Genomic DNA, 15,053 nt, shown 5'->3' on the forward strand with positions numbered 1-15,053 from the left:
CCCGAGTGGCGCAGTGGTCTAAGGCCACTTTTTACGTATGGGGTGGTCCCGGGGATCGAACCCACTACCCTGGCGTTACAAGCACCATGCTCTACCAGCTGAGCTACAGAGGAGCACATGAGGTGTGCAACTATGATTTGAAAAAGTCACACAAAAAAAGTGATCCGTTGTTTCTTGTCTTACTGCACACGCTGGACAACATTCACAAGTGATAATACATAATTGTTCCCCTGTAGCTCAGTTGGTAGAGCATGGCGCTTGCAACGCCAGGGTTGTGGGTTCGTTTCCCACGGGGGGGGGGGCAGTATGAAAATGTATGCACTCACTAACTTGTAAGTCGCTCTGGATAAGAGCGTCTGCTAAAATGACTAAAATGTAAATAATTCACAAGTGATATTGTCACCCATCACACTATTCTTGATTAAATCTTGTCTTTACATATACTAAATGATATATGTATAAAGTTAGTTTTGATTTAGAATGGACCATTATCATGCACCTGTCTCGGAACAGAGGCAGGGGAAAAAATACGTCATCTATGCACTTAAATAGCGAATGGAGGACGCTTTTCCCCGTTGTTCATTTTCATGCCAGCCAGGTAGGCTATACTCCTGTTGTAAAGAGAAGCAATGTGCTTAATATTAGGAAAGTTGAGAAATAAATATAGTAGGCCTAGCCTATAGAAAGCTGATGGGATCCTCCTCTTTTTAATAGAGGCCATCAAAACTCTGTTTTCTCATGCAATTGCATAGCCTATAGAAATGTTGCGCAACATAAAGCTCATGGGCTCTCATGAAATGTTTGATTTGATTCCGTTTTCGTTCACATTTGCATTGATGTCAGAGTGATTAGAGGGACAATGGAGTGCTGAGTACCAGGCAGTTAGCAAGTTTGGTAGACCATCAGCAACATCAGAGAGCAGTTTTGGAGAAGCCTAGTTACCGTGACTAAACGGTCACCTGTAATTTGACTGCGGTCGTGACTCGTGACCGCCGGTGTGGCGGTAATACGGTCACCGTAACAGCCCTAGACACAGCCTTGGTGTGTGTCCCTTTTCACTGTCCGTTCTCTCACCCAGATCTTTTTGTATCTCCTCCAGGACGTGTCCAAGAAGAACGAGCGCAGCCCCGTCAACGAGGTCCATTTGGTCATCATGAGATTGCTCTCCGTCTTCATGTCCAGAACCAAGTCTGGATCGAAGTCTTCCTCTGAGGTACGGGGCTTTCCTCTCCCTCTCCTCCAATATTTACCAAAACCAATATCACATTTTTCATGATTTTCTATATTGACCTTAAGAGAAAATTATATGGAGGACAATATAAGTAGATTTTTTAAAAATGCTTTATTAAAGCCGCAATATGTCACTTTTTTGGGCGACCGACCAAATTCACATAGAAATGTTAGTTATAGATCTGTCATTCTCATTGAAAGCAAGTCTGAGGCGGTAGATCTGTTCTATGTGTGCTATTTCTATGCTTCCCCTCTTAAAGATGCACTATGCAGAAATCGCTCCGCCATTTCCTGGTTGCTAAAATTCTAATAGTTCGCCTAATATCAGTTTATGTGACACAAAAAGCAACTATAGTGTAGAGAATCATTGTACCATCTAAACCGCTGTGAAAAATATTTTTCCATAACCAGAAATGTTGTATTTTGAGCTGTTTTAAAGCTGGTATTCAAAACCGAAAGTAAAAGACGCAAAAACAGAACTTAAGAACGGGAATCATAGAAATAGAGCACATAGAACAGATCTACCGCTTATTAGACCTGCTTTCAGTGAGAATGGCAGATCTATAACTCACATTTCTATGTGAATTTGGTTGGGTCGCCCAAAAAGTTACATTATTGCAGCTTTAAGTTTTGTTTTTTTCGTCTTTTACTTTCGGGTTTTGAACACCAGCTGAAAATACAATATTTTTGGTTATTGAAAATCTATTTCACAGCGGTTTAGATGGTAAAATGATTCTCTACACTATCCATTGCTTGTTGTGTCACACACACTGAAATTAGGCGAACGATTAGAATTTGAGCAACCAGGAAATGGCTGAGCGATGTCTGCATAGTGCACCTTTTTTAAATGACACATTTCAGCGTGATGCCTTCATTAGAGTTTATGAGACAGGCTTTTCTACCTTTTCAAAATGGCCTCCTATGGAATTCTATGTTGATCTGTTCTAAGTTGTCCTGATCACATCCCCTTCTCCAGTCGTCCTCTCTGATCTCCAACGCCACGGCCACAGCCCTGCTCAGTCAGGGGGCGGTTGACTACTGTCTCCACGTCCTCAAGTCTCTGCTGGAGTTCTGGAAGAGCCAGCAGGGAGAGGAGGAGCCTGTGGCAGCCTCCCAGCTCCTCAAACCCCACACCTCCTCGTCTCCTCCGGACATGAGCCCCTTCTTCCTGAGGCAGTACGTCAAGGTAAGGGGAAACCCCCAACCCGGATTTCCAAAAAACGGAATCTTGTCGAGTGCAGCCCCACCGACTGGTTTTGCACTGACTTTGTTTCAGCATGTTGAGGGGAGCAATTGGAGCAAGAATGTGGCTCATCTTGATCACATAATGAGTAGATATTTGGGATGCAAGGTGATTGGTAGATCAGGGATTCTGCGCCGTCCAACTGCAATGTAGTCCATCTCAAACACACACACTGTGTTCTTGTGTGTTTATGTACTTCATGTATGTTCTCTCCTGTCTCTCATGTGTCTCTCTCTCTCCTGTCTCTCCTGTGTCTCTCTCTCTCCTCTCTCTCTCTCTCTCTCTGTCTCTCCTCTCTCTCTCTCTCTCCTCTCTCTCCTGTCTCTCTCCTGTCTCTCCTGTCTCTCTCCTCTCTCTCTCTCTCTCTCCTGTCTCTCTCTCTCTCCTGTCTCTCAGGGTCATGCGGCTGATGTGTTTGAGGCCTACTCCCAGCTGCTGACTGAGATGGTTCTGAGACTACCCTATCAGATCAAGAAGATCGCTGACACCAACCCCCGCATCTCGCCTCCCGTCTTCGACCACTCCTGGTTCTACTTCCTGTCTGAGGTACATGATCACACACACACACACACGCTCTTATTTATTTTAATTTTATTTATTTATCTCAATCTCTCTCTGTCTCCCACTCGCTCACTCACACACACACACACACACACACACACACACACACACACACACACACACACACACACTAACCCCCCTTCTACCATCTGTGTTCCCCTATAGTACTTGATGATTCAGCAGACGCCCTTCGTGAGACGCCAGGTCAGGAAGCTGCTCCTGTTCATCTGTGGTTCTAAGGAGAAGTACCGTCAGCTCCGGGACCTGCACACGCTGGACTCTCACGTCCGCGGCATCAAGAAACTCTTGGAGGAACAGGGCATCTTCCTCCGCGCCGGTGTCGTCACAGCAACCTCGGGCTCCGCCCTGCAGTACGACACGCTCATCAGTCTGGTGAGAGTCTCAGTCTTATAAAAAAAAAAACTGTTTTTGTTCAACTGACGCTTTCTTTCTACTTGGATTGAAGTGCATTGAACTGTATTAATCCCCTATACCTCAGTCTTAAAATATCTTCATTTTTTTTGCCGCTTGTTCTCTGTTTTTGTCAACAGATGGAGCACCTGAAGGCCTGTGCTGAGATAGCCACCCAGAGGACCATCAACTGGCAGAAGTTCTGTATGAAGGATGACTGTAAGTTCATAGCCTTTTCAGTCAAGCGATAACTCCAGGAACCTTTTCACTTCTCAAGTGTGACTTTCTTGAGAAATGTAACTCTATCCTTTTGCTATTATCGAGCCAAGCCAATCTGTGGTCTACTGCGAGAGTTTAGGTTGTCTTTTTAACTCTCTCCCCCCTCCCCCTTTCCCTCCCTCCCTCTCTCTCTCTCCCCCCCTCCCCTCTCTCCCCCACTCCCCTCTCTCCCCCCCACTCCCCTCTCCCCCCACTCCCGTCTCTCTCCCCCACTCCCCTCTCCCCCCCTCCGTCTCTCTCCTCCCCCACTCCCTCTCTCCTCCCACTCCCCTCTCTCTCCTCCCCACTCCCTCTCCCCCCTCCCCTCTCTCTTCCCCCACTCCCCTCTCTCTCCCCCCACTCCCCTCTCTCTCCCCCCACTCCCCTCTCTCTCCCCCACTCCTCTCCCTCCCTCTCCCCCCCACTCCCTCTCTCTCCTCCCCCACTCCCTCTCTCTCCTCCCCACTCCCCTCTCCCCCCACTCCCTCTCTCTCTCCCCACTCCCTCTCTCTCCTCCCCACTCCCTCTCTCTCCCCCACTCCCTCTCCCCCCACTCCCTCTCTCTCTCCTCACTCCCTCTCTCTCCTCCCACTCCCCTCCCCCACTCCTCTCTCTCCTCACTCCCTCTCTCTCCTCCCCACTCCCCCCACTCCCCTCTCTCTCCTCCTCCCTCCCTCTCTCCTCCCTCCCCACTCCCCTCTCTCCTCCCCACTCCCCTCTCCCCCACTCCCCTCTCTCTCCTCCCACTCCCCTCTCCCCCCACTCCCTCTCTCTCCCCACTCCCCTCTCCCCCCACTCCCCTCTCTCTCCCCCACTCCACTCTCCCCCACTCCCCTCTCTCTCCTCCCCACTCCCCTTCCCCCCACTCCCTCTCCTCCCCACTCCCCTCTCCCCCCACTCCCCTCTCTCTCCTCCCCACTCCCCTCTCCCCCCACTCTCTCTCCTCCCCACTCCCCTCTCCCCCACTCCCGTCTCTCTCCCCCACTCCCTCTCTCTCCCCCCACTCCCCTCTCTCTCCTCCCCACTCCTCTCCCCCACTCCCTCTCTCTCCTCCCCACTCCCTCTCTCCTCCCCACTCCCCTCTCCCCCCACTCCCTCTCTCTCCCCCCACTCCCCTCTCTCTCCTCCCCACTCCCTCTCTCTCCTCCCCACTCCCCTCTCCCCCACTCCCCTCTCTCTCCTCCCCACTCCCCTCTCCCCCACTCCCTCTTCCCCCCACTCCCCTCTCTCTCCCCACTCCCTCTCTCTCCCCCCACTCCCCTCTCCCCCTCACTCCCTCTCTCCTCCCCACTCCCCTCTCTCTCCCCCCACTCCCTCTCTCTCTCCCCACTCCCTCTCCCCCACTCCCGTCTCTCTCCCCCCACTCCCTCTCTCTCCTACTCCCACTCCTCTCCCCCACTCCCCTCTCCTCCCCACTCCCCCTCTCCCCCCACTCCCTCTCTCTCCTCCCCACTCCCCTCTCCCCCCTCCCTCTCTCTCCCTCTCTCTCTCTCCCCACTCCCTCTCCCCCACTCCCCTCTCTCTCCTCCCCACTCCCCTCTCCCCCCACTCCCCTCTCTCTCCTCCCCACTCCTCTCCTCCCCACTCCCTCTCCCCCCCACTCCGTCTCTCTCCCCCCACTCCCGTCTCTCTCCCCCCACTCCGTCTCTCTCCCCCCCACTCCCCTCTCTCTCCTCCCCACTCCCCTCTCTCTCCTCCCCACTCCCCTCTCCCCCCACTCCCCTCTCTCTCCTCCCCACTCTCTCTCCTCCCACTCCTCTTCCCCCCACTCCCCTCTCTCTCCTCCCCACTCCCCTCTCCCCCACTCCCCTCTCTCTCCCTCCCACTCCTCTCCCCCCACTCCCTCTCTCTCCTCCCCACTCCCCTCCCCCCACTCCCCTCTCTCTCCTCCCCACTCCCTCTCTCTCCTCCCCACTCCCCTCTCTCTCCCCCACTCCCTCTCTCTCCCCCCACTCCCCTCTCTCTCCCCCCACTCCCTCTCTCTCCCCACTCCCGTCTCTCTCCTCCCCCACTCCTCTCTCTCCCCCCACTCCCTCTCTCTCCTCCTCTCTCCCCACTCCCCGTCTCTCTCCCCCACTCCCCTCTCTCTCCCCCCACTCCCCTCTCCCCCCCACTCCCCTCTCTCTCTCCAGCTGTACTGTACTTCCTACTACAGGTCAGTTTCCTGGTGGATGAGGGAGTGTCTCCGGTGCTTCTCCAGCTGCTGTCCTGTGCTCTGTGTGGCAGCAAGGTCCTGGCCTCCTCTTCCTCGGGAGGAGGGTCCGGGGGCACCGGGGCTCAGTCCTCCAACAAGAAGAGCAAGAAGGAGAGCAAGGAGAAAGACAAAGAAGGTGAGGAGGGAGAGAGAGACGAGAGTTCATCATATTATAGCCCTGCTCACTTTAAAACAATTATTATGGCTGTATATCGTTGGAAATGTGTTGATTTGTTTTTGATCGTTTGAAACTTTTTGAAGTATTTAAATCGTTCGAAAAATCTTGACAGTTTGAATTTTTTTTTAATCCTTGAAAACTTTTCGATTGTTGGAAGTTTGAGAAACAGACTTGGTACTGTAGTCTGAAGTGTTTGGGTTTTGTGTGTGGAAGCAAGTCTCTCTAAAACATCTCCTCCTCCATCTTCTTCTTCTCCAGGAGAGGGTGTGGGTAGCCAGGAGGATCAGCTGTGTACTGCCCTGGTCTCTCAGCTCAACAAGTTTGCCGACAAAGAGACGCTCATCCAGTTCCTCCGCTGCTTCCTGCTCGAGTCCAACTCCTCCGCCGTGCGCTGGCAAGCCCACTGCCTCGCACTGCATATCTACAGGTACGTACTCAAACTGCCTCGCACTGCATATCTACAGGTACGTACTCAAACTCCATAAAGGTATGTACAGTACACACTAGTGCTGAGCGATTTAACCGCCATTTTGTATTGTTATTAAACAACTCATTGACCGACGTCGGTTCAATAACTTGAATTCCATTTAGTTTCGGTTTCTTTGTGAGGCCAGCTCGGCGTTTCTCTAGAGAGAAATCAAATCATTCACGAGCTAAATCAACTCAAGAACTATGTGGGACGCTGGGCTGAAGGTAGTTTTCATTTAAGCAAATATTCAACCTAGTTCAGTGCAGAAATGTGGTAATTAACTGCAATGACCATAATCCATTGCGGCAGTTTTTTTTCCCGGCTCAGGTAGAGACGGATACACTTTTACGCCTGCTAAGTTAGGTTAGATACAGACCACATGAGAGAGGAATGGTTAGATACAGACCACATGAGAGAGGAATGTACACAACACAATGAGGAGAGAGGGGGATAGAGCCAGTTGGTGAAAGTATGCCTTCTCTGCTTTGAAGAACTAGTCAAATGATTTCGTCAGACAGCTCTGCAGCTAGCCTAGCTAAATAGGATGACTAAGGACCGTACAGTATGAGGAGCACAGAGATATAACGCTGGCTGCCTGTCTGGCTGCCTCCACCCCTTGGGTTCTCTATGCTGGCTGGTTGTCTGGCTGCCTCCACCCCTTGGGTTCTCTATGCTGGCTGCCTGTCTGGCTGCCTCCACCCCTTGGGTTCTCTATGCTGGCTGCCTGTCTGGCTGCCTCCACCCCTTGGGTTCTCTATGCTGGCTGCCTGTCTGGCTGCCTCCACCCCCTTGGGTTCTCTATGCTGGCTGCCTGTCTGGCTGCCTCCACCCCTTGGGTTCTCTATGCTGGCTGCCTGTCTGGCTGCCTCCACCCCTTGGGTTCTCTATGCTGGCTGGTTGTCTGGCTGCCTCCACCCCTTGGGTTCTCTATGCTGGCTGGTTGTCTGGCTGCCTCCACCCCTTGGGTTCTCTACGCTGGCTGGTTGTCTGGCTGCCTCCACCCCCTTGGGTTCTCTACGCTGGCTGGTTGTCTGGCTGCCTCCACCCCTTGGGTTCTCTACGCTGGCTGGTTGTCTGGCTGCCTCCACCCCTTGGGTTCTCTATGCTGGCTGGTTGTCTGGCTGCCTCCACCCCTTGGGTTCTCTACGCTGGCTGGTTGTCTGGCTGCCTCCACCCCTTGGGTTCTCTACGCTGGCTGCCTGTCTGGCTGCCTCCACCCCTTGGGTTCTCTACGCTGGCTGGTTGTCTGGCTGCCTCCACCCCTTGGGTTCTCTATGCTGGCTGCCTGTCTGGCTGCCTCCACCCCTTGGGTTCTCTACTCTGGCTGCCTGTCTGGCTGCCTCCACCCCTTGGGTTCTCTACTCTGGCTGCCTGTCTGGCTGCCTCCACCCCTTGGGTTCTCTATGCTGGCTGCCTGTCTGGCTGCCTCCACCCCTTGGGTTCTCTACGCTGGCTGCCTGTCTGGCTGCCTCCACCCCTTGGGTTCTCTATGCTGGCTGCCTGTCTGGCTGCCTCCACCCCTTGGGTTCTCTACGCTGGCTGGTTGGCTGGCTGCCTCCACCCCTTGGGTTCTCTACGCTGGCTGGTTGTCTGGCTGCCTCCACCCCTTGGGTTCTCTATGCTGGCTGCCTGTCTGGCTGCCTCCACCCCTTGGGTTCTCTACGCTGGCTGCCTGTCTGGCTGCCTCCACCCCTTGGGTTCTCTACTCTGGCTGCCTGTCTGGCTGCCTCCACCCCTTGGGTTCTCTATGCTGGCTGGTTGTCTGGCTGCCTCCACCCCTTGGGTTCTCTACTCTGGCTGCCTGTCTGGCTGCCTCCACCCCTTGGGTTCTCTATGCTGGCTGGTTGTCTGGCTGCCTCCACCCCTTGGGTTCTCTACTCTGGCTGCCTGTCTGGCTGCCTCCACCCCTTGGGTTCTCTATGCTGGCTGGTTGGCTGGCTGCCTCCACCCCTTGGGTTCTCTACTCTGGCTGCCTGTCTGGCTGAACAGAGTTGAGATGTTGACTTTTAAGAAATGAAAAATAATGAAGCCATCAGATAAAAACTAATGAATATACACAACTGAAATAGTGGTTTCATTTCTTATTTTTCTATTGATGTCTACCAAATGTGAACCTGACAGAGACAATGGAATATGTTCAATGTTTTGGCAATTCAATGTTCGCTATTTTTGGCTTTGGAATTTCCATTAAAAAGCACACAAAAAATATATATTTTAATGTCATTTATTTCATAATGCATTTTTAATGTTTAAAAAATAATAGTAGAACCAAAACCGAAACGACCTAGAAAAGCACTAGTACCCACAATAGCCTAGTAAAATGTATCTGTTTTAGCGGTTAAATGTGCAGGCCCTACTAAGTTCTAGACAATGCCTGAACCTAGAGAGTTTCCTTCACACATTTTTTTTTTCTCCCTGCCAGTTTCTTGAAGTATGTTTTTCATGCTTGGGTGGTCAGAAAAAGACCGTTGCAGGGACTCCGATATCTTTACACCATCGACATCTACGAATCGTCGATACCTACCTCAAAGCTTAAACCATCTCTCTCTCCCTCTCCAGGAACTCCAGTAAGTCTCAGCAGGAGCTGCTGTTGGACCTGACCTGGGCCATCTGGCCAGAGCTGCCCGCCTACGGACGCAAGGCCGCCCAGTTTGTGGACCTGCTTGGCTACTTCTCCCTCAAGACCCCCCAGACGGAGAAGAAAGTGGGTCTTAAATTACATTGAGTTACATTTTACATTCAGTCGTAAATGCTGTAGTTAATGGAGGTATATGGATGCCTTTCTGTTTAAGGTACAGTATTTTCCTTTTTATTATTCCTGTTTTCCAGTTAAAGGAGTATTCCCAGAAAGCTGTGGAGATCCTGAGGACACAGAACCACATCCTGACCAACCACCCCAACTCCAACATCTACAGGTACAGGTTCAATACAGCTGAATACAAGACCAAGCTATCGGTCATCATTACCCTCAATACAGCTGAATACAGACCAAGCTATCGATCATCATTACCCTCAATACAGCTGAATACAGACCAAGCTATCGGTCATCATTACCCTCAATACAGCTGAATACAGACCAAGCTATCGATCATCATTACCCTCAATACAGCTGAATACAGACCGAGCTATCGATCATCATTACCCTCAATACAGCTGAATACAGACCAAGCTATCGATCATCATTACCCTCAATACAGCTGAATACAGACCGAGCTATCGATCATCATTACCCTCAATACAGCTGAATACAGACCAAGCTATCGATCATCATTACCCTCAATACAGCTGAATACAGACCAAGCTATCGATCATCATTACCCTCAATACAGCTGAATACAGACCGAGCTATCGATCATCATTACCCTCAATACAGCTGAATACAGACCAAGCTATCGATCATCATTACCCTCAATACAGCTGAATACAGACCGAGCTATCGATCATCATTACCCTCATACAGCGGAATACAGACCAGGCTATCGATCATCATTACCCTCAATACAGCTGAATACAGACCGGAGCTATCGATCATCATTACCCTCAATACAGCTGAATACAGACCGAGCTATCGATCATCATTACCCTCAATACAGCTGAATACAGACCGAGCTATCGATCATCATTACCCTCAATACAGCTGAATACAGACCGAGCTATCGATCATCATTACCCCTCAATACAGCTGAATACAGACCAAGCTATCGATCATCATTACCCTTTCAATACAGCTGAATACAGACCAAGCTTATCGATCATCATTACCCTCAATACAGCTGAATACAGACCAAGCTATCGATCATCATTACCCTCAATACAGCTGAATACAGACCAAGCTATCGATCATCATTACCCTCAATACAGCTGAATACAGACCAAGCTATCGATCATCATTACCCTCAATACAGCTGAATACAGACCAAGCTATCGATCATCATTACCCTCAATACAGCTGAATACAGACCAAGCTATCGATCATCATTACCCTCAATACAGCTGAATACAGACCAAGCTATCGATCATCATTACCCTCAATACAGCTGAATACAGACCAAGCTATCGATCATCATTACCCTCAATACAGCTGAATACAGACCAAGCTATCGATCATCATTACCCTCAATACAGCTGAATACAGACCAAGCTATCGATCATCATTACCCTCAATACAGCTGAATACAGACCAAGCTATCGATCATCATTACCCTCAATACAGCTGAATACAGACCAAGCTATCGATCATCATTACCCTCAATACAGCTGAATACAGACCAAGCTATCGATCATCATTACCCTCAATACAGCTGAATACAGACCAAGCTATCGATCATCATTACCCTCAATACAGCTGAATACAGACCAAGCTATCGATCATCATTACCCTCAATACAGCTGAATACAGACCAAGCTATCGATCATCATTACCCTCAATACAGCTGAATACAGACCAAGCTATCGATCATCATTACCCTCAATACAGCTGAATACAGACCAAGCTATCGATCATCATTACCCTCAATACAGCTGAATACAGACCAAGCTATCGATCATCATTACCCTCAATACAGCTGAATACAGACCAAGCTATCGATCATCATTACCCTCAATACAGCTGAATACAGACCGAGCTATCGATCATCATTACCCTCAATACAGCTGAATACAGACCGAGCTATCGATCATCATTACCCTCAATACAGCTGAATACAGACCGAGCTATCGATCATCATTACCCTCAATACAGCTGAATACAGACCAAGCTATCGATCATCATTACCTTTAATACAGCTGAATACAGACCAAGCTATCGATCATCATTACCCTCAATACAGCTGAATACAGACCAAGCTATCGATCATCATTACCCTCAATACAGCTGAATACAGACCAAGCTATCGATCATCATTACCCTCAATACAGCTGAATACAGACCAAGCTATCGATCATCATTACCCTCAATACAGCTGAATACAGACCAAGCTATCGATCATCATTACCCTCAATACAGCTGAATACAGACCAAGCTATCGATCATCATTACCCTCAATACAGCTGAATACAGACCAAGCTATCGATCATCATTACCCTCAATACAGCTGAATACAGACCAAGCTATCGATCATCATTACCCTCAATACAGCTGAATACAGACCAAGCTATCGATCATCATTACCCTCAATACAGCTGAATACAGACCAAGCTATCGATCATCATTACCCTCAATACAGCTGAATACAGACCAAGCTATCGATCAATACCCTCAATACAGCTGAATACAAGCTATCGATCATCATTACCCTCAATACAGCTGAATACAGACCAAGCTATCGATCATCATTACCCTCAATACAGCTGAATACAGACCAAGCTATCGATCATCATTACCCTCAATACAGCTGAATACAGACCAAGCTATCGATCATCATTACCCTCAATACAGCTGAATACAGACCAAGCTATCGATCATCATTACCCTCAATACAGCTGAATACAGACCAAGCTATCGATCATCATTACCCTCAATACAGCTGAATACAGACCAAGCTATCGATCATCATTACCCTCAATACAGCTGAATACAGACCAAGCTTATCGATCATCATTACCCTCAATACAGCTGAATACAGACCGAGCTATCGATCATCATTACCCTCAATACAGCTGAATACAGACCAAGCTATCGATCATCATTACCCTCAATACAGCTGAATACAGACCGAGCTATCGATCATCATTACCCTCAATACAGCTGAATACAGACCGAGCTATCGATCATCATTACCCTCAATACAGCTGAATACAAGACCAAGCTATCGATCATCATTACCCTCAATACAGCTGAATACAGACCAAGCTATCGATCATCATTACCCTCATTACAGCTGAATACAAGACCAAGCTATCGATCATCATTACCCTCAATACAGCTGAATACAGACCAAGCTATCGGTCATCATTACCCTGATATGGCTGTAGCCTCCATTGACCTTACTGGTGGAGATTGCAGCCACAGTATATTTAACTATAGGTTTCCCTTGCAAAATAGGTTTTTTTATCTCATAAACGAACCTGTTTTTAAATAAAGGTTCAATTAAAATATATCAAACTAGCTTTCACAGCTGTATATCTCATGTTTTTGTTTCTTGTTGAAAATACTAACCATGTGTCTTGTTCCTTCGTCTGTCTGTTTGACGCTGCAGTACCCTGTCTGGCCTGGTGGAGTTTGATGGCTTCTACCTGGAGAGTGATCCGTGTCTGGTCTGCAACAACCCCGAAGTGCCCTTCTCTGTAAGTACCGCCTAATGGTGTTTCCCAGTTCTCCACACTTACCCCCCCCCAAAAGTGTGCACTTGCACAGTTCCCCTCATGGATATAAAAAGAATGGACTGGTGTAAGTAAAGTGGGGGAACTCCCTTCGGCCATGCTGGCACCAATCCATTACTATTAAATGCATGAGAGGGAGGGATCAAGTGCACACTTCTCGGTGAAGCGCAGAGAATCAAATCAACCTTGTGTGGTAATTCCATTGATGGGGAAGGCACAGCTTTCCCATTTTATAATATGCCATATTAGCAGACGCTTTTATCCAAAGCGACTTACAGTCATGCGTGCATACATTTTATTTTTGTGTATGGGGCGGTCCCCGAGGGATCGAACCCACTACCCGTGGCGTTTACAAGCGCCGCGCTCTACCAGCTGAGCTACAGAGGACCACGTTTTCAATGTATCCAAAACTCATTCGGTCTTCCCTCTCTCTGTGTGTGTCTTCAGAACATCAAGCTGTCGTCCATCAAGGTGGACACGAGGTACACCACCACGCAGCAGGTGGTCAAGCTGATCAGCAGTCACACCATCAGTAAGGTGACAGTCAAGATCGGAGACCTCAAGAGGACCAAGATGGTCCGGACCATCAACCTCTACTACAACAACAGGACCGTGCAGGCCATCGTAGAGCTGAAGAACAAGTGAGTTTTAATAACGAGAACGCAGTCAGTTGCTGGCCTGGTTCCGGTTCTTTTTAACTGTTTTTTGTACGACCGTAGGAGTTGGCAAGACGGAACGAACAGATCTTGGGACCAGGCTAATCTGTTGTTCCTTTTTTTAAGTGTATTTATACATCTGTCTTCAACAACGACATTGGTACACTATCAATAGTTGATCATCAATATATTAAAATTGGATTTATCGGCAGATTTTTTTGTTCCATTCAATGAGATTCGGATCAACAACACAGACAGACAGAGCTGTATATTGGAAACAGAGAGCGCTTTATCAATGTACCATTCCAACCCTAGTTCTGTCTTAATACTGTATGGACTGAATCAGTCTAAATGGAACTGCAGAGTGTGGTCATTTTATATTTCATCTTTAATATATAAATGTACCTCTATCTGCCTCTACCCAGACCTGCCCGTTGGCACAAGGCCAAAAAGGTCCAGCTGACTCCGGGTCAGACAGAGGTCAAGATCGACCTGCCACTGCCTATCGTAGCGTCCAACCTCATGATCGAGTTCTCCGACTTCTACGAGAACTACCAGGCCTCCAGCGAGACGCTCCAGTGCCCGCGCTGCTCTGCATCCGTGCCCGCCAACCCTGGTGTCTGTGGCAACTGTGGAGAAAACGTCTACCAGTGCCACAAGTGCAGGTAGCTAACCAGAAGACTTGAGCCCATCGATGCCTGAAATATTTAATTTGTTATATTATTTGAATAGGGACAGATCTGAATATACCCGAATCATTGAAATGTCCTTACTGATTAGTCCGATCGGGTATATACTTTTTTTCATGTCTTAAAGTGGGACACCTAGTTTTGGTGTAGTTTAGTGTTGGTGTTTTTGGTGAAGTTTTGGTCACTGATGCTGACTGAATATGGGTCTTCATCTTCCTCCTCCTCCTCCTCCTCCAGGTCCATTAATTATGATGAGAAGGATCCGTTCCTGTGTAACGCCTGTGGTTTCTGTAAATACGCCCGCTTTGACCTCATGTTGTACACCAAGCCCTGCTGTGCTGTGGACCCTATAGAGACCGAGGAGGACCGGAAGAAGGTGAAGACATTTTGTTTTATGTGACTTTCAGAAACTACTTTCAGACTTTCTCAAACTAACTCTTAGTGATGCGTGGCAGGGGTTAGCTTATTTTTTCAACCCCAACCCTGACACGCAGTTTGCCTGGTCTCATCCCTCTGTTGTCCTGGTCTCATCCCTCTGTTGTCCTGGTCTCATCCCTCTGTTGTCCTGGTCTCATCCCTCTGTTGTCCTGGTCTCATCCCTCTGTTGTCCTGGTCTCATCCCTCTGTTGTCCTGGTCTCATCTCTCTGTTGTCCTGGTCTCATCCCTCTGTTGTCCTGGTCTCATCCCTCTGTTGTCCTGGTCTCATCCCTCTGTTGTCCTGGTCTCATCCCTCTGTTGTCCTGGTCTCATCCCTCTGTTGTCCTGGTCTCATCCCTCTGTTGTCCTGGTCTCATCCCTCTGTTGTCCTGGTCTCATCCCTCTGTTGTCCTGGTCTCATCCCT

At 49.0% G+C, this 15,053-nt stretch overlaps 1 protein-coding gene across 12 annotated transcripts in view; it reads left to right on the forward strand.

The window, feature by feature from the left end:
- LOC121537745 (E3 ubiquitin-protein ligase UBR4-like) overlaps positions 1-15,053 on the forward strand; it is a 126,731-nt gene that overhangs the window by 84,573 nt on the left and 27,105 nt on the right. For all 12 annotated transcript variants that reach the window (XM_045207276.1, XM_045207279.1, XM_045207278.1 and 9 more), the window contains 13 exons: positions 1,100-1,213; positions 2,207-2,416; positions 2,870-3,019; positions 3,200-3,427; positions 3,586-3,664; positions 5,836-6,033; positions 6,334-6,502; positions 9,104-9,248; positions 9,374-9,459; positions 12,742-12,829; positions 13,313-13,506; positions 13,947-14,186; positions 14,448-14,586. In XM_045207276.1, the coding sequence (XP_045063211.1) occupies positions 1,100-1,213; positions 2,207-2,416; positions 2,870-3,019; positions 3,200-3,427; positions 3,586-3,664; positions 5,836-6,033; positions 6,334-6,502; positions 9,104-9,248; positions 9,374-9,459; positions 12,742-12,829; positions 13,313-13,506; positions 13,947-14,186; positions 14,448-14,586 (2,040 nt within the window). The remainder of the gene's footprint in view (positions 1-1,099; positions 1,214-2,206; positions 2,417-2,869; positions 3,020-3,199; positions 3,428-3,585; positions 3,665-5,835; positions 6,034-6,333; positions 6,503-9,103; positions 9,249-9,373; positions 9,460-12,741; positions 12,830-13,312; positions 13,507-13,946; positions 14,187-14,447; positions 14,587-15,053) is intronic.

This window comes from Coregonus clupeaformis, chromosome 24 (assembly GCF_020615455.1).
Source record: "Coregonus clupeaformis isolate EN_2021a chromosome 24, ASM2061545v1, whole genome shotgun sequence".
In the NCBI taxonomy this organism is placed as follows: domain Eukaryota; kingdom Metazoa; phylum Chordata; class Actinopteri; order Salmoniformes; family Salmonidae; genus Coregonus; species Coregonus clupeaformis.